The 24025-nt window shown below is 42.5% G+C and overlaps 1 protein-coding gene across 12 annotated transcripts in view; it reads left to right on the top strand.

Moving 5' to 3' along the window:
* Positions 1-24025, top strand: part of SPIN1 (spindlin 1) — a 110858-nt gene that overhangs the window by 50595 nt on the left and 36238 nt on the right. For 10 of the 12 annotated variants that reach the window (XM_077817438.1, XM_077817435.1, XM_077817439.1 and 7 more), the window contains one exon: positions 23696-23927. In XM_077817438.1, coding sequence (XP_077673564.1) covers positions 23876-23927 — 52 coding nt within the window. In that variant the 5' untranslated portion in view covers positions 23696-23875. Of the gene's footprint in view, positions 1-13158; positions 13258-22850; positions 22947-23695; positions 23928-24025 lie in introns of those variants that run through there. The other 2 variants (XM_077817433.1, XM_077817441.1) reach the window with 2 other exon arrangements.

Here is a 24025-nt window from a genome sequence, read left to right as displayed (position 1 = left end):
TTTGCCATAGGGAAGGTTCTGTTGGTCCGACTTCAACATCGGCACGACCTGTGGTATGCCAGGCACCGACGGATCTTCCTACCAGGTCCACATCTCTGACCCTATCAATACAAGCCTCTTGGCACTGACAACAACCACCAGTACAGATGCTGTCCATACCTTCAGATTTCCGGTGCGCAACAGATCTTTTGGTGTCTGACGCACTGGACTCTCCTCTGCTCAGTACTGGGGCCCTTGACTTGCCAACATCTTCCTGCCACTGACCGCCCTTCTTGTCGGCGGAGTCAGAAAGTGAGCAAGAGGATGTGGTGTCCCGCTGTTTTTCTCACCCGCCATATGGGTCTCAGTTTCACTATAGACATCATGATTATCGTCCCCCTGATCCAGAGCCTCCCTGCTTTGGCCAACCATGGTACTGACCACCTGGTCCCTTCCCATCACAATGGCCATAATAGGATTCTTGGCAGGCTCAAAGACAGCAAGCGTCCCTTACCTCTAATGTGACCTACAGCAACCGAGGAAACGCCCTCCTGTGGTTGCTGCCTTCAGGGCTTCTGAACCCCGAAGAGGAAAAGGAGGAACTGGAGGCTGAAGTGGAGGAAGTCACTTCTCCCACCCACTTCTCATTGTCCTCACCAAGGGATAAATAGAAATAAGTTTATTGTAAAATTAAACATTTTTAAGTAATGTCAGTCTCATGCTGCAGTATTGAAATATTAATCAACATTTTTTCTATTGTATACCTAATTTATGAGTGTTACACTTTTTCTACATCCATATACTGTATGGAGTAGAAAGATGTTAAATGAATTTTGAACAGTATCCCTTTTGGTCAAAAGGCAGTTTGAATAGGCTGGACTTACTGGAATTCAGGAAAGAAGCGGAGGGATTGAAGTATATATTCAGCATTTCCAGAATAGCTAAGGAGAGAGGTATAGTTTTCAGTCTTTCCCTGTTCTGACATTTCAGTGAACTATACCGGAAATGCAGCTTCTATTAATGGTATATGTTCTCAGCTCTAGAACTCCAAGAGGATGAGGTTGGACATACATTCCCCCCCAACCCCGCACCCCCTTGTCTAAGTGTAGGAAGGTAGAGGGTGCCAGCTAGTCTTAAATTGTGTTGACTTCTGTTCAAGAAACAAAACTTTGGATGTTGACAATCTTACCAACTGTTCAGCAGTTTCTCATCTCTTCTTTAAAGGGATCAGGGGTTTGAAAAGGTGGTTTTGAGGCTTCTCTTACTGGGTCAAGGAAGTTCAATGGTTCCAGACATAGAACTGGGTTTGAGGCAGAAACTAACACAACCTCATAGCAGTAGTGTTTTTGTTCATTCTTTTAGACCTGATGCTGCACAGTTGACCACAAGGTTCTTGTTGACTTGCCTGCAGAACCTAGCAGAGGTGGATGGTATTGCTCTTGAGTGTTGCTCCATTCTGTCTGAGATAAAAATAAACAATTGCTGCTCTGCCTCAGGGGCTCCTCCTCTTTTAGTACATAGGGATCATTTGTCCTCACACATGAGGACACTGAAAGTTAATTAGGAAACATGGGCTGTGATGGAGTTCATATGTTGACAATGTGTAGATCTGTCACATGGCATGTATAGTTTGGGCTGCGACACTAGAAGAAATTGTTGAATGCCTAGATGGATGTAGGGCTTTGATAGGGGCTACCTGGCTGTGATTTAATGCCATTAAGATTGGGAACGTTTTTAGGCAAAGGGAATCTGCCAGTTGATGAGGATTTTATTGACATTCCTGAACTATAATATGTTTGTAATGCAATGTGTTACTAGACCTTGGGCTCCTCACAATTGTTTGTAGGGACATGCACTTTGTGAGAAATATGCCTAATGTGCACTTTGCCAGTTACCTTTTGCCTTTATCTTCAGATTGGATCACTGATGATGCCCTCTCATGTTTGCTACCATTAAGACTAAAATTGTAACTAAAATCTAAGTAGCTCGCTTAAGTGGAGTTTCACACCAGAAGCTTGTAATGCTAGTGATTTGGGATCTGTTACTGGCTGCCAGAAAGCATCTGGATAGAATTCAAGGTGGTGGTTTTGATCTGTAAAGCCTCAAAGATTTGGAATCTGATTTCATCTTGCCCCATGCCATACTGCTACATTTGAAATCAGTGGAGGTACTTGGGGTGGCGATCTTTTAGGTATAAATGAAAGGGAACTGCTAGTGAGACATCCTCCTTGAAGGGATCCGTTTGTTCTGGAATTTACTGCATGTGTACATACATGTGTGCATACATACACTCCCCCATCTACACAAGCCAAGGATTGTTCAACTTTTGGCCATACTTTGACCCACTGTCTCACTCCAGCATTGGGGTTGGAGAGATTTTTGTCTTCTGGTGTGTGTTTGGCAGTCCGGGGGAAAGGGGCAGAGTTGAAGGGTGTGGGTAGCTATATATAATGTGTTGTAATCATGGGATGGGCATTCCCCTCTCCCTCCCCCCCCCCCCCCCCCATTACTGGATAATAGCTAATGTTGGTAAGGTGAATTTAACTTTTTATTAAAAAGTTCTCAAGCCCGGTGGGGAGCGAGGGATGGATGGAATGGCTGGGCAATGGGTTAGTATTTAGCTGCCAGTCAAACACTTCATTTTTCAGTGAAAGCAGTAGTAAGTTGTGTCTTAATTCTGCTTTTTATTTCTGTTATGAAAGGAAGTCAAATTAGGTAGGCCTGGCCTTGGAACATACCTTATAGACACACACACACACACACTGCTAACTGTCAATCTGGGCCAGGAGTGGGCAAACTTTTTCGTCTGAGGGCCACCTCTGGGTATGGAAATTGTATGGTGGGCCATGAATGCTCACGAAATTGGGTTTTGGAGTGTGGGCTCTGGTGTGGGGCCAGAAATGAGGAGTTCAGAGTGTGGGCGGAGGCTCCAGGCTGGGGCAGGGGGTTGGGGTGCAGGTGGGGAGGTGAGGGCTCTGGCTGGCGGTGCGGGCTCTGGAGTGCAGGAGGGTGGGACCAAGGGGTTCGGAGGGGGGGAGGGGATCAGGGCTGGGGCAAGGGTTTGGGGTGCTAGAGGGGGTTGGGGTGCAGGCTCCAGGTGGCACTTACCTCAAGCAGCTCCCAGAAGCAGTGGCATATACCCCCTCTGGCTCCTACGCAAAGGCGCGGCCAGGCAGCTCTGTGCTCCCTTCTGTCCGCAGGAAACTGTGGTCAATGGGAGCTTCACGGGCGGCGCTTCGTTGCTGTCCCTACACGTAGGAGGACATGCTGCTTCTTCCGGGAGCCGCACAAAGCCACAGCATGCACAGAGCGGGGCAAGCCCCGGACCCCACTCCTTGTCAGAAGCTTGAGGGTTGGATTAAAACGTCTTAAGGGCCGGATGCAGCCCCTAAGCCATAGTTTGCCCACTCCTGATCTATGCACAGATTTTTGCATTGGTTTAACTAATTGTTTAGCAACCAATACAGTGTAATTGGTGTTATCCCTCACATGGTTACAACTATAATGGTTTAAGTGTTTATAACTGCATGGCTTGTTTTGACAAGCTTCTAAACAGATAGATACAGATAGATGAAAAAATTGCATAGGCAAACCTTAAAGGGTAAGGGAAGAGATATAGATAATGCTTAAGTTTGAGCCCTATGAACCAATGAATCTACAATTGAAAAGTAAAGCTCTCCGCCATTGTCACTTGCAAATCGCATACTGTAGAAAAGAGGGAGAAAAAAAAAAGCTCTTTGGGCACTCAAATCTTTGTTCACAGACGTCTAACGTTATTAAGGCTAAGTTTTTGTCACGGATATTTTTAGTAAAAGTCAGGGACAGGTCATGGGAAATAAACCAAAATTCGTGGCTGCCCATGACCTGTCCCTGACTTTCACTAAAAATATGCCTGACAAAAGGGGTAGGTGGGTTCAGCACCCACTGCTCCTGGGGCTCCCGGGTCCCCCACCAATGCAGTTTATGGGAGCTCCGGGGTCCCCCTGCCCCTGAGGCTGCGCTGCTGTGGGGTCCCCTCACTCTGTTGCAGGGTCCCCCAGCCACAGCAGGTCCTGCCGCCCACCCACTGTGGTTGGGCAGCTGCGCTGGGTCCCGCTGCCAGGTTGGGGGCTGGGAGCTGCATGAGAGGGGCTGGCTGGGAGCTCCAGTCCCAGAGCAGAAAATGTCACGGAGGTCAATGGAAGTCACGGATTCTGTGACATAATCGTAGCCTTAAACATTATCACTCATAATAAATCTTTGTGAGCTAACAGGATTCTAAATATTAACATGCAAATGATTATGCAGAACACCTTGCTCTGATTTGCTTCTTTACTGACCAACAGGGATCCTAGAAATCCATTTGTCACAGAAAAACATGGAATTTGCATTTTTACGGAGAACCTTTAGTTTTTACATTTTGTGAAAAAAAATTAACATATTAACTGTTAACTGTATTTTACTCAAAGAACCAGTGTCACTGTTTCAATGTGTGTAACCTCCCCTCTTGTGGTCGATTTTTGAATGCGCTTTTAATTTACATAGAGTAGAATCCTGTTTATCCAAGCCTCTGTTATCGGGCTCTCCATGTTAACTGATCCACCAGCAATAGGGCCCGGGTGGATGGTGGTTTGGTTAACACGGAGAGCCAGATAATGGAGGCTTGGATAAATGAGGGTCTACTGTATATCAGTAAAACATTGTATTCAGTTGATATCTATATATATTGTGGCTAGAGAAACTAAAGTTCAGCATTTCATTTTAGTCGCAGAAAACAGCGGATTTTTATTTTTTATTTTTTAAGTCAGTTTTGGTTTTTTTTCTGAGGAAAATTAAGATCCTTGCTCGCCAGCCTCTCTGTCTCTATAACCATTATCTGCCCCATCTCTCATAACCAAACCTATGATATTTTGTAGCTGAAATATTGTTACTAAGTTCCTGTTAGTTCTGGCAGTTAGTTACAAGAAATTGCAGAAAAAACTTCCTAGCTGCAATGCAACAGCATAAAAAATCATCAAGGGCCACACAACTGAAAATGTGGCACACACAGCTAAAAATACTTGAGGAGGGATGTCAAAATGCGAATCAGTGTTATTGAACGCCTTCCTGCAGGTGGAGAGAAGAACTGATCAACCTAGAGGCGATTCAAACATTTCCAAATAAGAGCTAGCAGGTCAAATGTCAGTATGACCACAGGAGTCCCTGAAAGCAGTGGCAGCACCTCAGCAGCATTTGCCACAGCCCCGAGATTTGCACAAGTGGCTGGTCCCTCTTCCTCCCCTTATGTGGGAGGGTGGTGCAATATAGGATGGAGCACAATATCAAAGGGCCAGGAAATGCCCAGCCCCTCGAGCTTGCTCTCAGACCTGGCTGACTGGAGCAGCTGCCCATCCCATCCTCCACATTTGCTGTGTTGGAAGAGAGCTATTAACAGGGATTCAGAGCACTCAACATGAGAGTCTGGTAAGGGGACCTTGGACCGAACCCCTTCCTCTATTCCTAAAGCATGCCCCATATCAGCTCTGCAGTGGCTCCTGGCTACTCCTTGCCAGCAGTGTCAGCTCTCTCTCCCAGTTCAGCAAACGAACCAAAGACTCCCTTTGAACTTCCAAAGTTTGAATCTGGTGCCCCTGGGGTGAGCTCATCCTATGTCCATGCCATATCTGAGTATCTCCCTTGAATGGAGAAAGGGACCATGGAAGACTTCTTCACCGAGTCCAGCACAACCCTTCAGTCTGAGCCTCCTCTTTCTCATGGCAAGAAAACTGGTTGAAAGGGTAACCACAGAATTCTCACCATCACCATAACTGGTTCTTCCAGGGGACTCTGTCTGAATTTTCATTCTCCATCTGAGGAGGAGGACAATCAAGTAATACCTAAGAAAAGTATGTTAGACATTCAGACTCTTCTGGTTGCCCCCATATAAAGCACTAAGGGAAGAAAAAAGGTCCCCATATCCTCCATCTTCTGAAGAGTCTGATTCAGGGGATTCCTCCAGGAGGTGCTTCTAAAGGCACAAAGTGGAATCTGTTTCTCTTAAGCTGCATACATCTGCTGAGTTCAGTAGGGCAAATGAACATCAGTCACAGCTTCCCTGTTCACCTTCATGGTGTACAGCAAGGCAATTAGTTCAGAAAAACCAAGGCCATATACATGTGCTGATTTTTCTAGGCATGCATACTCACAACCCTGCAAAAGGAAATTCTTGCTTAAGGGAGGATGGCCAGCATTCCAGATCAGAGTTAGAGGATCAAATAGTAAAATAGTTACAAAAAAGACATGGAAGATAGATTTTTTTTTTTTCAGGTGAAAGTGAACTGATTGCAGAGCCATTGGCCATTAACTTTGAAAACTCATGGCGATCGGGGGAGGCCCCGGACCACTGGAAAAAGGCTAATGTAGTGCCTGTCTTAAAAAAAAGGAAAGGAGGAGGATCCTGGGAACAACAGGCCAATCAGTCTCATCTCAGTCCCTGGAAAAATCATGGAGCAGGTCCTCAAGGATTCAATTCTGAAGCATTTAGAGGAGAGGAAAGTGATCAGGAACAGTCAGCATGGATTCACCAAGGAGAAGTCATGCCTGACTAATCTAATTGCCTTCTATGATGAGATAACTGGCTCTGTGGATGAGGGGAAAGCAGTGGACATGTTATTCCTTGACTTTAGCAAAGCTTTTGATATGGTCTCCCACAGTATTCTTGCCAGCAAGTTAAAGAAGTATGGGCTGGATGAATGGACTATAAGGTGGATAGAAAGCTGGCTAGATTGTCGGGATCAAGGGTTAGTGATCAATGGCTCCATGTCTAGCTGGCAGCCGGTATCAAGCGGAGTGCCCCAAGGATCAGTCCTCGGGCTGGTTTTGTTCAATATCTTCGTTAATGATCTGGAGGATGGCGTGGATTGCACTCTCAGTAAGTTTGCAGATGACACTAAACTGGGTGGAGTAGTAGATACGCTGGAGGGTAGGGATAGGATACAGAGGGCCCTAGACAAATTAGAGGATTGGGCCAAAAGAAATTTGATGAGGTTCAACAAGGAAAAGTGCAGAGTCCTGCACTTAGAACGGAAGAATCCCATGCACTGCTACAGACTAGGGGCCGAATGGCTAGGCAGCAGTTCTGCAGAAAAGGACCTAGGGGTGACAGTGGACAAGAAGCTGGATATGAGTCAACAGTGTGCCCTTGTTGCCAAGAAGGCCAATGGCATTTTGGGATGTATAAGTTAGGGTATTTCCAGCAGATCGAGGGACATGATCGTTCCCCTCTATTTGACATTGGTGAGGCCTCATCTGGAGTACTGTGTCCAGTTTTGGACCCCACACTACAAGAAGGATGTGGAAAAATTGGAAAGCGTCCAGCGGAGGGCAAGAAAAATGATTAGGGGACTGGAAGACATGACTTATGAGGAGAGGCTGAGGGAACTGGGATTGTTTAGTCTGCAGAAGAGAAGAATGACTGGGGATTTGATAGCTGCTTTCAACTACCTGAAAGGGGGTTCCAAAGAGGGTGGCTCTAGACTGTTCTCAGTGGTAGCTGATGACAGAACAAGGAGTATTGGTCTCAAGTTGCAGTGGGGGAGGTTTAGGTTGGATATTAGGAAAAACTTTTTCACTTGGAGGGTGGGGAAGCACTGGAATGCGTTACCTAGGAAGGTCGTGGAATCTCCTTCCTTTGAGGTTTTTAAGGTCAGGCTTGACAAAGGCCTGGCAGGGATGATTTAGTTGAGGATTAGTCCTGCTTTGAGCAGGGGGTTGGACTAAATGATCTCCTGAGGTCCCTTCCAACCCTGATATTCTATGATTCTGTGAGTATTTTGAGTAATGTAAATTCTGATTGAGGTGCATTGAGATACAGATGCCCAGAAAAGCTATAGCTATATATGCCTCATACACCCTTCCACAGTGCAACAGTGGGATACAGTGTTCTTGCCACATTGACAAGATTGTGAAAGTATTGGATTGTCCATCCTCAGCTGTGGGTCACCATGCCCTTAACTATGAGGCTGTAATTCACTGCTGCTGCTGGGGGGTCACCATGCTTTAATGTCCTGGTTTTTGCCCCCAACTTCTGTTGCAGTTTGCCGTGCCTTGCCTCCACTTCCCACCCCAAGTAGATGATTATGGAATGATGAAGGACAACAGCCCAGTTCTGGAAGGGCTGGCAGGCAGGAAGGGGCTTCTTGACCCACTACTTCTTTATTTCTACTGCATGATCATCCCCCGCCCCTATCTCCATTACGTAAGGCCAAAAGGCTCCTTGCTGTGCTCCAGTCAAAATTTATCCTGTAATCATTATGATAGATAATGTGCGTTTCCCTGGTCAGACAAGGTGAGTGAGGTAATAACTTTTATTTGACCAACTTCTGTTGGTGAGAGAGACAAGCTTTGGAGCTACACAAAGCTCTTCTGAAGTTAAAAGCTTCTCACCAACAGAAGTTGGTCCAATAAAAGATACTCTCACCCACCTTGCCTCTCTAATATCTGTGACCAGCACAGCTGTTACGACAAGACTGCACTTTCCTTGATGTCAGAGTGTTGTTTCTAACTGGGAGAGTCTGAAAGAGTCGCTTCCTCACTGGACAGCCAAATCCAGGCAGGCATAGTCTCAGCCCTCTTCTTCAGGCATGCAAACCACTGGGGGCATCAGGCAAACAAGAATAAATAACTAAAATAAGAACAGTTATCTGCCACCCTAAATATCTCTTGCATGTTTTTTTGACACGCAAAACTAACTTGGGTGGACAGTATTGTGAGTATTGTCCCTCTCAGCCTATTTAAAAAAAAAAAAAAAAAAAAAGTGCTGCCTAAAGGCTTCTTCCTGAGAAGAGGAATCTGGGCATGCAGACAGCCATCCCATCTATGGGAGTAATACAACCTGTCCCTTCTCTGAAAAGGGAACAAGGCCTTTATCTACCTCTCCTCAGGGTGGAGATACATACGTCTACAAATTTCAGAGGGGTAGCCGTGTTAGTCTTTATCAGCAAAAACAACGAGGAGTCCTTGTGGCACTAACAAATTTATTTGGGCATAAGCTTTCATGGGCTAGAACTCACTTCATCACATGCATGGAATGAAAAATACTGTAGGCAGGTATAAATATACAGCACATGAAAAGATGGGAGTTCCCTTACCAAGTGGGCGGGGGGGGGGGGGGTCAGTGCTAACGAGGCCAAATCAGTCAGGGTGGATGTGGCAGTTGACAAGGAGGTGTGAGTATCAACAGAGAGAAAATTATTTTTTGTAGTGACCCAGCCATTTCCAGTCTTTATTCAGGCCTAATTTGATGGTGTCAGGTTTGCAAATTAATTCCAGTTCTGCAGTTTCTCATTGAAGTCTGTTTTTGAAGGTTTTTTTTCGTTGAAGAATGGCCACTTTTAAGTCTGTTACTGAGTGTCCTGGAAGATTGAAGTGCTCTCCTACTGGTTTTTGAATGTTACAATTCTTGATGTCTGATTTGTGTCCATTTATTCTTTTGCATGGAGACTGTCCGGTTTGTCCAATGTATACGGCAGAGGGGCATTCTGGCACATGATGGCATATATCACATTGGTAGATGTGCAGGTGAACGAGCCTCTGATGGTGTGGCTGATGTGGTTACGTCTGATGATGGTGACCCTTGACTAGATATGCGGACAGAGTTGGCAATGGGGTTTGTTGCAGGGAGTGGTTCCTGGGTTAGTGTTTGTGTTGTGTGGTGTGAAGTGGCTGGTGAGTATTTGCTTCAGGTTGGGGGGCTGTCCGTAAGCGAGGGCTGGCGTGTCTCCCAAGGTCTGTGAGTGAGGGATCGTCCTTCAGGATAGGTTGTAGATCCTTGATGATGCTCTGGAGAGGTTTTAGTTGGGGGCTGTAAGTGATGGCTAATGGTGTTCTGTTACTTTCTTTGTTGGGCCCGTCTTGTAGTAGGTAACTTCTGGGTGCACTTCTGGCTTTGTCAATCTGTTTCTTCACTTCAGCGGGTGGGTATTGTAGAACGCTTGATAGAGATCCTGTAGGTGTTTGTCTCTGTTTGAGGGATTGGCGCAAATACGCTTGTATCTTAAGACTTGGCTGTAGACAGTGGATCATGTGGTGTGGTCTGGATGAAAGCTGGAAGCATGTAGGTAAATATAGCGGTTAGTGGGTTTCGGGTATAGGGTGGTGTGACCATTGCTAATTTGCACTGTAGTGTCCAGGAAGTGGATCTCTTTTGTGGTCTAGTCCAGGCTGAGGTTGATGGTGGGATGGAAATTGTTGAAATCCTGGTGGAATTCCTCAAGGGCCTCCTTCCCATTGGTCCAGATTATGAAGATGTCATCAATGCAGCGCAAGTAGAGTAGGGGCACTAGGGGACAAGAGCTGAGGAAGCGTTGTTCTAAGTCAGCCATAAAAATGTTGGCATACTGTAGGGCCATGCGGGTACCCATAGCAGTGCTGCTGACTTGAAGGTATAAATCATCCCCAAATCTGAAGTAGTTGTGGGTGAGGATGAAGTTTCTTGCTGCAGGATATACAAAAGGAGCTGAGAAATTTTATCAAAGGGAAGTCCCATTAAAACACTTTTGTCTATTCTTCATTAGTGATCTCCTTTGTGGATATTCTTAGCTGTCCCATGCTGACTTGAGGCTGCTTTGGAACTTCCTCTTATCCTCCCCTCAGTGAAAGCATCTCTCCCCAGGAGGATTCTCAGGTCATTCAGATGGTGGGTGTGTCAGAGAGGATTCAAGTCAGGATTTCCAGTAAGCAAACTCATCAGGACACTTATCACCACAGATGCAAGGCTGGAGGGACGGGGTCAAGGCCCATCCAAGGGAGCTGGTCCAAACGTGAACAAGCACAGTGTAGACTGGTGAGAGATCAGGACAGTCCAATATGATATCAGGCTCTGCTCCCATATCTGGACTTCCCTCATGCAGACTGTGACAGACAACACCTCTGCCATGTCATATGTCAGCGGACAAAGGGGAATAAAATCTACAGACTGTCAAAAGGAAGCTTATGTCCTATGACTTGAGCTGAGAAGAATCTGCAGTCAGTCTGCTCCCTTTGCATCCACTGGAAAGTGAATGTAACAACTCAGCAGGCAAAAGGTAGATCATACAGAATGGGGACTATACCGAGCGGTCTTCCATTTACAGTAACTCCTCGCTTAACGTTGTTGTTATGTTCCTGAACAATGCGACTTTAAGCGAAACGATGTTAAGCGAATCCAGTTTCCACATAAGGATTAATGTAAATGAAGGGGTTCTTTCCAGGGGAATTTTTTTCACACATACACACACAGTATAAATTTTAAACAAACAATTTAATACTGTACACAGCGATGATGATTGTGAAGCTTAGTTGAGGTGGTGAAGTCAGAGGGTGGGATATTTCCAGGGAATGCCTTACTGCTAAGTGATGAACTAGCTTTTGGCTGAGCCCTTAAGGGTTAACCCATTGTTGTTAATGTAGCCTCATACTCCGCAAGGCAGGACAAATGGAGGAAGGGGAGACAGCATGGCAGACGGAGACCCGCACCCCATGTGTGTGAGAGAGATGCGCATTGCCGCTTTAAGTAGGCTGAACCCACTCTAAGTACACTGCCTTGCTAATTAATCAGCAAGTTGAGACACTAGCTGCTCCCAGGAAGCTCCCCCATGGAGATGGGGTAAGTGGGGTGCAAGAGCGGGGAGGAGGGGGACACCCTGACAGTGCCCCTCTTTCCCCCCCACCCCTACCCTACAGAGCAAGCAGGAGGCTCCCAGGAGCAGTTCCAAGGTAGAGGGAAGGAGCAGCACATGGCAGTGTGGGGAGGGACAACTGAACTGCTGGCAATTGATAGGCTGTTGGGCGGCTGCCGCACAGGGAACTTAGGGGGGCTGCCAGTCCACCCTGGTTCCAAGCCCCCACCAGCTAGCTCCAATGAGCTGCTCTTCCTGCAAGCAGTGGACAAAGCAGGCTGCTCCCTTATAACATCGTTTGGCAGCCTTGCACAACTTTAAATGAGCATGTTCTCTAATTGATCAGCAATGTAACAACGAAACAAAGTTAACCAGATGACTTTAAGTGAGGAGTTACTGTACTGGTAAAGGAATTTGGTTTCCTAGCAATAAATCTGTTTGCATCCCATTTGAATCACAAAGATTCAGTGTTCTGCTCTTGCCAGTGAGATTATAAAGTCAAGGCAACAGATGCGTTGTTGCAAAGATGTCTAAAAGGGACTTACTTTTTTTTTTTTTTTTAAATATGCCTTTTCTTTCATCAGAATGCTTCAGAAGAAAAGCAGGACTCCTAATTCTGGTAGCCCTGTTCTGGCCATGAATACCTTGGTTCTCTGACCTCCTTAACGTGGTACAAATACCTTTCCTCTGCTATCCATCCAGAAGGGATATGCATTACAAGGGCCAGTTGTACATCAGAATCCAGACAGTCAGAGCCTCGCTGCCTAGTTCTTGAACAGAGCCTCTAAAGCCAAAGAGGTTATTCAGAAGAGATAATATCCATGTTTTAAGGTTCCAGAAATACATTTAACGAAAGCTTATGCTCAAATAAATTGGTTAGTCTCTAAGGTGCCACTAGTACTCCTTTTCTTTTTATTTAACATAACACATTCAAGGTCCTGAGTGATGTTTACCCATTGGTACCAGGACAAGGGTCTCTCTCCTACATGTGTGTTAGTATTACAGGCTCTTTGATTTCTTCAGGATGGACTCAGGCTGGGCCTGATAGTTCAGACATTTGAAAATCAAGTTGCTGCTTCATCTGGCAGATTCTTAATCATAGCAGAGAATTAGTGGATTTCATGCTTTCTAGATGTCTAGTGTGCCTTTTTGAGGGTAGCATGACTTCTGCATCCTTCCAAAGTACAGAGTTCTTTCCTGGGATTTTACCTGGTTAACAGTTCCCTCACAGGTCCTCCATTTGAACTACGTATGAAGGTTGTTCCATTACTTTCTAGTAATGTGGCCTTTTTGATAACAATCATGGTAGTTCACAGGGTATCAGAACTAGGAGCACCTTATCTGGCACCTCAATGCTCTCAACTTTGACAATCATCTTTCCATACAGATTAAGCGATACTCAGAACCAACTGTGTCTTTGTACCAAAAACTAACTCCAGGCTCTGTAGAGTACCCTAAATACAACATGATATTCGTTGGATTTCTGTAGAGTTCCCAAAGTATATACTCACTGCACAGCTCAATTCAGAAAGACAAATGCTTTCTTTGTTCTTTTATTATCCAGTGTCAAGAGGAAAGAAGGCTTCAAAATCTTCCATTTACATAGGGCTAAAATATAGTATCTCGGAAGCATAAGAGTAAAAATCATCTGATGTTGCCTTTGGTAAGTGGGTACTCCTCACTGTATTCTAGTAATTTGTAGAAATAAGTTACCCCCTTTCACATCTCTACATAACTATATGTATAGTATACCCCCCTCTTGTCTCAAGTGAACACTGCTATGAAAATCCCAATGTCCTGGGTCTGTGACCTCATTACAAATACAAATAGTTTTATTTTTGCTCTATTACAACAAAGGAAAAGTTTTCAGGTAATGAAGTCCACAGATCTAACCCACCCCAAATAGGCTGTCAATTGGGGAAAGGTAACGGTATTATTAATTGTCACTCAGTGGTTTGTTTGTTGGTTTGTTTTAAATTCATGCTCTTTTGGAGGATTGTTCTATTTAGTCTCAGTGCTTACTAGTATAATTAGTTTTTTTTTCCCTGGGCCATGGAAGTGTTTCAGTTGGTGGCTTAACAGAGATGGAGCCATATCTCCCTTGCCACAGAATAACAGATCTGGTTTGCCCCCAAGGCTGCATGGATCAGAGACCTAAAGCCATAACTCATTTCTTGTAAATTTACTTTCTTGGAGTAAGGCATGGATAAACTTTCATATTCTGCATCAAGTATATTTCAGTTCAGAATGACTCACTCCAGAAAAAAATGTGAATGAATATTATGGACTCTTGACATTTAACTTATAACCTGCAACTTCTAATGAAACTTATCACATCTATAGTTTTAAACTGTGGTCAACTTTAAGCACTTGTAGAAAGGGGAAAGGTTTTGGAAGACCAAACTAGAAAAGTCCAAGAGGGAGGAAGCCACTAGAGGGTGCCAAAAGGTCTATTCTTGAATAATTAGGTGTAATTCCACTTCGACACTTACTGAAAAGTGCAGAAATTGGAATGCAGTAAGCAACTCTCTTGCATTACTGTGCTATTATTGAATTGTTACAGTGGGGCTCAAAGTAGGCATGTATGTTAATCAGAGAACAGTGAATCTACATAATTAATTTAAGTATAATGTACGTCTATTTAGATTGATTTTAAAAATGTCTGTCTAAAGGAAAGTGTTTATTGATTCATTAAAATAACACAACTAAAGGATTTATGGATAAAATTAAATTATTTTGCTGAAAAGGGAAAATTTCTTATGATCTATGCTGTGTTGGGAAGGCATGACTCATTCTGCTTTGCCTCCTCTCCATTCCTCTGCTGCAGTGTCTTAGAATCCTACTGGAAACAAATTTTTGTGGTAAATCTAGTAATTCTTATTTTCTGCTGTATTAATGCTCCAGATGTATCAGATATCAAATTTATTTAAATATATAAATCTTTGATCCAAATTTTAACTGGTGTGTAAATATAAAGAAAAATGTTTGTCATGCATTGAAAACTGATCAGAATTATTTGTTATACAAATATTAAACGTTCTTAAATCTGATCTGATGGCATTCAGCTCTTTTTTCATAGCTATGAACTAATTTTATGTACAGCTGTTTTCTTTTTAATAAAAAAAAAAAATCTTTTTTGTTGCTAGGTAAAATCCAGCAAATGAGGAGTTACCTTAATCCATTTAATGATCCCTGTCCAATTCTTAGTGGACAGCTGTATGGCTATGCACATGTAGTCACAATTGATACTTTGTTGCAACTTCAGAAGAGATCACTGATAAGTCAGTCCTCCCTCCAGAGTTGAGAAACTTCCATCACTCCATGTGCTGAAGTTTGCTTAGCAGGCCACTGGCCCCTACCTGTTACTGGGAAGGCCTGTGCCAAAGGGTTCAAGCCTTGGGTGGTCTGCAGAAAACCTTTTCCCAGCCAGTGTTGCTGTTGGAAGTGCCAGGATGAGAGCCATGCTACATGGCCAGAAGGGAACCATTAGTTTGTTTCACAGATTTTACCATTCTCAAGTTAACACATAAGATAGCAATACTTTGGTGGAGAAGACACATATGACCAAGTATAATATTTTGTTGTAAACTGGTGCCACAGGGTTTTCCCCAAGCAGTAAGGTCTGATGCCAATAGATGAAGGGTAAAAGATTACACATGACATTATATTTATGTCATGTACATATTCTTACCTATGCCAGTTCTATCGTGATCATACATGCCAGTACATATAACACTATTCAGATAAAGAAAAGATAAGAAACCAGTTGGATTTTTTTTGTAATGCTACTTAGTACACTTTCCATGTACACCATATTCACTCCATATTTAAGTGTTACTTTACAATAGTATACTTTTTGGAGTTTAGGGTTCCTTGGATATGACTCTCTTTAATATTACTAGTTAACTGTTGAATCAATATTTAAACTCAAGGACTATTACAAGTAGGTTTTCTAAATTTTGAAGTTTGACAACATTTTTGGGCATTACATTACTTTTATAATGCAACGTTTTGCATACAACCTCATGGTGGTTCTTCCTAAAATGTTAAGAAAAATTTGACAGTGGGTTTTACATATTGTAACAGTACATTTTGTATCCATCTGTCCTTTTTTGGTGTTTTATGCTAAAAACTGCAATTGCTACTATAATATTTTAAGTCTGAAAGAAAGCCAGACCCAACCATGTAATTAACATGAAGACTTGCTTAACAGATGGCTAGCTTGCATGGAGGAATACAAATTTAGAAACTTAGAAAAATGCCATATTGATCAGACCCAGGGTTAAGCTAATTGAATGTCTTATCAGACTGTGTCCAGTACCAGGTGCTTCATAGAAAGAAGCAAGAAGTCTAATGGTATAGAAATAACTTGCCTATAGGTGAAACTTCTTCATAACAGTTGGTAGTTGTCTTATTTTTGGAAGCGTGGGGGTACATATTGCTTCTAAACGTTTATCCTTGTAAACACCTAATCTTCTTTTTTCTTGAAATCAGCAAAGCTCTTGGCTTCAGTGATGTCTTGTGGCAATGAGTTCCATAGGCTAACTATGCATTATGTACAGAATACTTCCTTTTTTCACTTTAAATTAATGTTCTCTTGTCATTGTTTTATGAGAGAGGGCAGATAGCGGTATTGTATATGTCTCTTACCATGTCCTGTTCCTTAAATGAAACATTTCAAATCTTTTTGTTTCTCCACATTTCTATCCTCTTCCCTCCCCCCATCCCTTCCTAGTTTTGCCTTTTCTTTAGATATTATATACAGAACTGAATGCAGTATTCCAGAAAGTGAGATCAGGACCCCATTAAAACAAACTAGATATAAAAATCTGACTTCCATTGATCTCTGTGAAATTTTCTGCCCTGGGGCTGGAGCTCCCAGCTGGAGCTCCCAGCTCGCTGGCCCCTCCCCCCCCAGATCCCAGCCCCCACCCTGGTGGGGGAACCCCCTGCAGCTGCCCAGCCATGGCGGGCAGCTGGCAGACCCCGGAACTCACACTCACTGCAGTGGTGGGGGACCCTGGAAACCCAGCAGTGGGTGCTGAACCCGCCTCCCCATTTTGTCAGGGATATTTTTAGTGAAAGTAAGGAACAGGTCACGGGCTTCTGTGAATTTTTGTGTGTTGTCCATGACATGTCTGTGACTTTTACTAAAAATATCCGTGACACAAACTTAACCTTAGTTATAGATCATGGTTGCCTTCAGATTAGGCCTGTGTCCACATGACACAGTTGTCAGGTTAGCAGCTTGACTATAGGCTATAGTTTATACCAGGCAAAACCAAACTGCAGCTTATGAGCCGCATGCGGTTCTTTAAGGGGTCAACTGTGGCTCGCAGAGCTCGGGGCTTGACCCTATGGGGGGAGGGGCGAGCTGGTGCTCGCAGCTCCAGCCCCACATGGGGGGTGGGGTTCCAAGCTCTGGGATTTGCCCTGCAGGATGGTAAGCCGGTGTTTGCAGCTTCAGCCCCATTGGGGGGCTCCAAGGCTTAGGGCTTCAGTACCGCAGGAGTGAGCTGGTGTTCTTGGCTTCAACCCTGCATGGGGGTGGTGAGGCTGGGCTTCAACCCCATGTGGGGGTGGCGACTCACTGCTTGGGATTTCAGCCCCGCAGGCTCTGGCTAGCCACTGCTTAGGGCTGCAGCGGCACGTGCTCATTATAACAGGAAATTGCGTCACTGTAGTGCTGTGCAGACCTTGTGTGCTATTATCTTGCATTCTGCACACTACAGGCTGTGTTTACTGTTCATAAGTCGCAGTTGAATAGTTGTAGATTTAAGTGTTAACCCTATGTTAATTTCATGGATGACAATGACATCTTCAAATTGTAAGAGACGCAAGTATGAAGAAAAACTTTTCAGTCAGAATGGGAAGAAGATTTTGCATTCACTAGTAAAGGTGGCAAACCGCTGTGCCTTATCTGGCAGTGCATCGCGCTCTCACCACAAGGCCAGCAACTTGAAACATCACTATAAAACAAATCACATTAACTTTTCCTCTAAATACCCACCTGGATCAGAATTAAGGAAAAACAAGCTAACTGCGTTAAAATTACACCTCAACTGTCAACAGACCCTACTTTTGGCATTCAGGAAGGAAACTGACATGGCGACTGAAGCTAGTTTTGTTATGGCATGGAATATCACTTGTGCAAAACATCTGTATTGTGATGGAGAATTTGTTAAGAATATTGAGGAAGTGGTTGCAATTTTAGATCCAAGTAACACAAAACTTCAACAAGTAATACAGCAAATTCCAATTTCATGCCATGCTATGGAGAAGCAAATCTCCCAGATCAGTGCTGATGTTGCAAGCAAGATGCAAAACAATCTAAAGAATTCTCTAGCATTCAGCCTCGCTGTTGACGAATCTACAGACATTCAAGATAAAAGCACAGCTAGCGATATTTGTTTTCTATGTTTCCTCAGATCTAACCGTGAAAGAAGAAATGTTGGACTTAATGGTGCTAAAGGAAACAAATGTGTTGACATAAAGAATGCACTTGACAAAGCATTGACAAATATCAATGTACCGCTGGATAAACTTGTCAGTGTTGCAACGGATGGAGCACCTGCAATGGTGGGAGGGGAAAAGTAAGCCTTATTGGACTTTTAAAAAGCAGTCCCAAATTTCCAGAGTTTCTCCTTGTTCATTGCATCATCCATCATGAACATCTCACAGGCAGATACTTCAAATATGAAAATGGTATGAAAACAGTCCTGGAAATTATCAATTTCATCCGCTTGAATCAGAAGACTCATCAATAGTTCAAAAATGAAGACAAACCTAATGATGTCTCTTTCTACTGTATTGTGAGGTGGTTATCAATCAGCGATGTCTTCAATATGTTTGTGGGACTGTTTGAGCCGATCAGTGCTTTCCTTGAAGAAAAGGAGAAGTCCTATCAACAACTGAAAGATGAGCGATGGATGCAGGATCTGATGTTTTTCACTGATGTTATGCAAGATCTGCAAACACTCAATTTGGCACTCCAAGGGAAAGATAAGATTATTTCTGACCTTACTCAGACAGTCTTCAGCTTCTAGAACAAATTAAAGCTTCTGCAGAGAGACATAGCATCAAGACACTTCAACCACATTCCCTGTCTCAAGAGTAGGGTTAAACACATTTCCTGAAATCAAAGTAGAAGATCACAAACTTAAGGAATACGGAGGTAAATTACAAGGACTGCACGATGACTTTCAGACCAAGTTTGAAGACTTGCAGAAGCTGAGATCCTGCTTCGGCTTTCTTATAAACCCATTCATGATAAACTCCAGAAAGACCAGGTTCTAAAGATGATGCATAAATCACAGTCAACAATCAAGTTCTGGAAGCAAGTGCCAGGAATGAAGTATCCTCAACTCAAAAAGACTAGTGTGTGACTCATTTTCAATTTTTGGCACAATATACTGCTGTGAATCGCAGTACTCTGTAATGAAGTTTGTAAAAACGAAACATCGTGCAGTCCGTACAAATCAACATTTGACAGAGTTCCTCCATACCACCTTAACAACATATCAACCAGATTTCCAGAGACTTAGGACCAGGATGGAGACCCACAGTCTCTAGCTCTAGTAGTAATTAGCCATGATACAGTAAGTAGAATATTTTAAAAAATGCATGTGTAAAGGTTGTTCATGTCTTGCGGCTCCCAAACTTCTGAAAATATCGTATGCAGGTCAGACAGTCGGTAAGTTTGGCCACGCTTGGTCTATACCACTGATAAGCTAGTTGTCTGGTGGTGCTTTACACCCAAGTGTTAAGTGAGAGGTGTTTGTGCATGGACAGGACTCAGATTCGGGGCAACACTCAAATAAGAACCAGAGTTAACTTTATTGTAAAGACAAGGCCTAAAACAGCCATTCTGGGAATTTTGCTGAAAACATAATTACAACCCATCACCTTTTTCACACACCCTTCCCCCATAATTCTCCCAACTGCCATGGAACCGTCAGCCTTCCGCTCCCCTCCCCCACAAACATTTTTTCTGATAGCTCTTGAAACTCTGTATTACTGGTTCTATGACACTGCCAGTTTTCAGGAAAAAAAATCATTGGCTCTCTATTCAGGTGTACATTTTTGGCTCTGCTGATGTGAAGAAGTTGCAGAGCCTAACCCTTTGTATATAAAACATAGGCATAAGTATTGCTGGTGTAGCAAAATGCTGTAATTCTATATTGTTCTGGCTACTTTCAAGAGAAATAGTGCTATTTCATAAAACTGATTGGTTTATCTGTAATTTCATGCAGATTGTGTTTTCATCTGGTGAAATTTTGAATCGGTTACAGTGGTATTTTTCTTTCTCTTGTAAATGTTAAGTGGTGGTTTAACCAAGTGAATGTACATGGCCCTATTTGCATATTTTGAAGTCGGAGGTATTCCACTGTGGGTTCTACATGATGTGTATTGCTTTTCCCCCGACCTGGCTTTTATTCCTCCTAGCCTGCTCCCTACAATGCAAGGGAGGGTAACTCTCGAGCTCTCTGCCTGCCGGAAGTTCATTAAACAGCATTTCTTTCTCTCTCCTTAGCCCTGCTGCTTGTTTACCATGGACAACCAGCCATGTTGGGAGCTATGTTGTATATTAACTCCCAGGTACAAGAGGCAGAGGGAGTGCTTTGTGCCAAGATCTTGTCACGCTTTCCGGGAGAGGGAAAGTGAATGAGAGGGAGGAATAATGTAAGCCAAATGCTAGTTGTCACTGCAGACTTCGTTTGAGGCTGAGATAAAAGATGCAATGCATTCTGAAAAACAGTAACTCTGAAAAGGACTTCCTGCTCATAGTGGACAAACCAATTGAATATGAGCTCCCAGTGTGATATAGAAAAATTGAAGTAATGCGATCCTTGGATGTATAAATGGAAGAGGAGTGATGAGGAGTAGGGAGGTGATTTGATCTCAGTATATGGCATTAATAAGACTGCCCCTAGACACCAGAATTGTACGTAGTATTCAACATATTTTAAAGGATGTTTGAAAATATTGGAGAGAGTGTATTAAACAGCCACAAAAATTATTTGAGGTCTAATGAAAATGCCTTACTGTGAGCCTATGTCTACACTTGGACAGTGTGTGGGGTAAAGGCACTACATGTGTAGCTACATGTTGCTGTGAAAGGCTCCAGCAGCAGGAAAAGGCTCTGGCAGCTCCTGATATGCATCTAAATATAGCCTGTTGGGGGGTTTGTGTAGCAGAAAAATGTCACTCAAAAGGTATTGGGGTCACTTAGACCTCATATTAATTATGTAGGTATTCCTGGATCAGATTTTTATTTTAGAATCATAGAATATCAGGGTTGGAAGGGACCTCAGGAGGTCATCTAGTCCAACCCCCTGCTCAAAGCAGGCACAATCCCCAATTTTTTTTGCCCCAGATCCCTAAATGCCCCAGATCCCAGATCCCTGGGTTTAGCAGGCCAATGCTCAAACCACTGAGCTATCCCTTTGAAGCAGCAGTTATAATGATTGTTTTTATTTTCATAGTTTCTGTTTTTTATTTTTTAAAAAAATGCACTAGAAGTGTTTTCTTGCGGATCGAGTCTCCAGATAACATTTGCCTCATATCAGAAAATTGAGGGTCTTTTTTAAGATAACACTGTCAGATTGATTTTCTGGGAAGCCTGTGCTTGCTAGGAAGAGTTTCTGGGGAAGTCACAATTATCAGATGCATTTGCTGGCAGTCCACACTTGACAGATTCTGTTGCTGGGGCAAAGACTGGCTATTACATTGCACATGTACGTTGACTGTCTGAATGCATATATTATTTGGATTTTGTTGAACTGCACATGGCATAATCTTTGAGTAAGAGGTGGATGTTTCTCAGGGACCTGGGTACAGAAATGATGAAACCAGGAATAGAAAAGGAACATTGCAACCTTGCCTCAGGCTTCTAGGGAAGCAGCATCTAGTGTGCGGAGTACTGATCCAGAACCTAAGAAACAGGAAGGATGTTACATCTGCTCCAGAGAATACGACAGAAAAATGCATCAAGAATGTGTAAAGTGTAAAAACTTAATATGTTCAGAACATATGTCACCTATTTGCTCCATTTGTCCAAAGTAGTAGGTTATTCACTACCACTTTGCTGTGTTTGTGCCTTTTTATATTGCTATTTCCATTGTCTAAATGTGGGGTCAGTTAAATGCTGAAAGCTGCATAGCGTAGCTTTTTAAATAAGTGTGTGTGTTCATGGGGTCAGTTAGACCCCCACACAAGTACTGTGTAGTGTGCTTCTGAATCTAGAAAAGTTTTGATTTGTTCATAGATTTATAGTTAACTGATCATAACATCAGTTTTAAATCATCCCATGTGTTTTTCCAATGTTGACATACTGGGGTCTTGAAGACCCAATACAGTAGTAGTGGAGTGATTTTTTTTTTTGATCCAATATGAGTGTTAAGGAAGGAATGGCAGGGATAACCTCATGTGCTAGGCAGGTACAGAGCTGCACTGCAGGGACTTGGAACAGCCTCCAGCTTAGAGCAGAAATTACGAATAAACTGTGCAAGAGAGACTTAAGTCAAAATGGCATTGGAGATAATTATTATATTTGTATGGCTACGCTGAAGTATTCTAGATCTTGATTTTGTTCACTTTGATACCAGTCTTGATTTTGTGACTCATATCCACAAGTAGCGGCAGAACAAGCTAGCTAAATAAGACTGTATCTTGGTAGATTTTTCTACTAAATGTTCTTCCAAACAAAGAAAGTTTCCTTTGTCAGCAAAATGTTGATCCACATGTCTTTGCACTCTTCTGAGTCAGTGGAAAATTTAAACATTTTGAGTATCTACATTTTTTAATAGACTGCAACATAGTTTTACTCTCACTAGTTTTAATATACTGGGTAGGATTTTGATCTCTGAAGGATGAAAATGATAGAGTCCCAAGAATGTCAAGTGATCTAAAGGGCTCTAAATTTCTTAATTAAAATGAATGATTTTGACTTCTTACCACCAGTTTGATGATTCTTTTGCTTGTTTCCCCACACAGTTCAAGAAGTCAGGTATTCTAAAATGTTAACCCCTGGTTTCATTGAACAAACCAATTTAATACGCTTTTTATTTTCTTTAGATTTAACTTCCTTGTCTCAATTTTCCATGACCTCATGAAATTGCAAAGCTACTGGTAAACACTAATTAAGCCAGTACAGCAGATGTTTGTGGTGTGAAAAAGTGAATAAAGTTAAAAAAGCTTTAAGTTGTTTCAGATCAGTTACTGTGATTTCTCTTTGGTTAGCAGGAACTGTTTTAGCAAAGATGTTGCCAACTCTCAGGAGAAAACTGCTTGATAAGAGTGATCCATGCAGATTTCTATGAAGAGCTCATGTAGCAACTGATGTAGATAAATGTAATGAGATTAAATATTTCAGAAGTTTAAATTCTTTTCACTTGTCTTTACAAATTACTTTATTCAAATACCTACCCTTTCTGCAAAATTTCTGTAAATTTGTAATTATTAATTTCACACACTGCAGAGCTCTTCTCCCTTTTGTCATAGTTGAATGATTTTTTCAGTAATGTGTTCTAAAAGTCTCAAATCACTGTTCTCTGTAGAGCTGGTTTTCTCTACTGAGAAGTTAATCTGGTGTTTTATCAGCTAACAGAAGTATTTGGTTACTGCCACTACCTCCTGCTGTGCAGATCCAGTGATATTTAGTTTCTTATTCTAAAGCAAAGACTTTCATACAAACATCTACATTTTAAGAATTAAAAATTACACTAACACCCTGCACTACCCTGGCTGAAAACAAACTGTTAGTTTATTGATACCTAATCATTTTATTCCGTGTTGCTTTCAGATAATTCTGATCCATATCTTTAAATACTGGCCTATAGAATGGCACTGTATATTATACAGAAATTAACTTAAGGGACAAACCCTACCAGATATTGTCAGTCCAAGTTGGTTTTGTGCCAGGTTATTCCATTGTTTTTACTACACACAGTGCTAAAACATTAAAATAAAAAATATAATTTCCCTGAGCATGAAAATTAACATATTTGCTAATATAATTTTAGTTTTTAATTTTTACATTGCTTATCTTGACCATGCTTCATATTTGACTGCTTAAACTAAAATCTCTTTTTGTTTTGCAGAGAAATATAATTGAAAATACTTCTTCAGCTAATCTTGGGACAAGCAAATTCTCGTTTGAATGGTGGATTAACAAGTAGTAATTTTATCATTTTGAAGGCTAAGAGGAAATTTTAAGAGTTGGAAAGAACTGGATTTTCACCCTAGTCCAGCAGCTTTGCTGCTCACTTAAACACAGATGAATGAAGACCCCATTCGGAAAGACACCAGGTCAGCGATCCAGAGCTGATGCAGGTAGGCAATCTTTTTTTTTAAAACTGGGTGGTGAAATACTGAATTAAATACTAAAACACAAAAGTGTCTGTAATGTTTTTGTGAAGTTTTTAGTAACT

This window comes from Eretmochelys imbricata, chromosome 5, assembly GCF_965152235.1.
Source record: "Eretmochelys imbricata isolate rEreImb1 chromosome 5, rEreImb1.hap1, whole genome shotgun sequence".
NCBI lineage: Eukaryota > Metazoa > Chordata > Testudines > Cheloniidae > Eretmochelys > Eretmochelys imbricata.
This window is presented reverse-complemented; position numbering and strand designations above follow the sequence as displayed.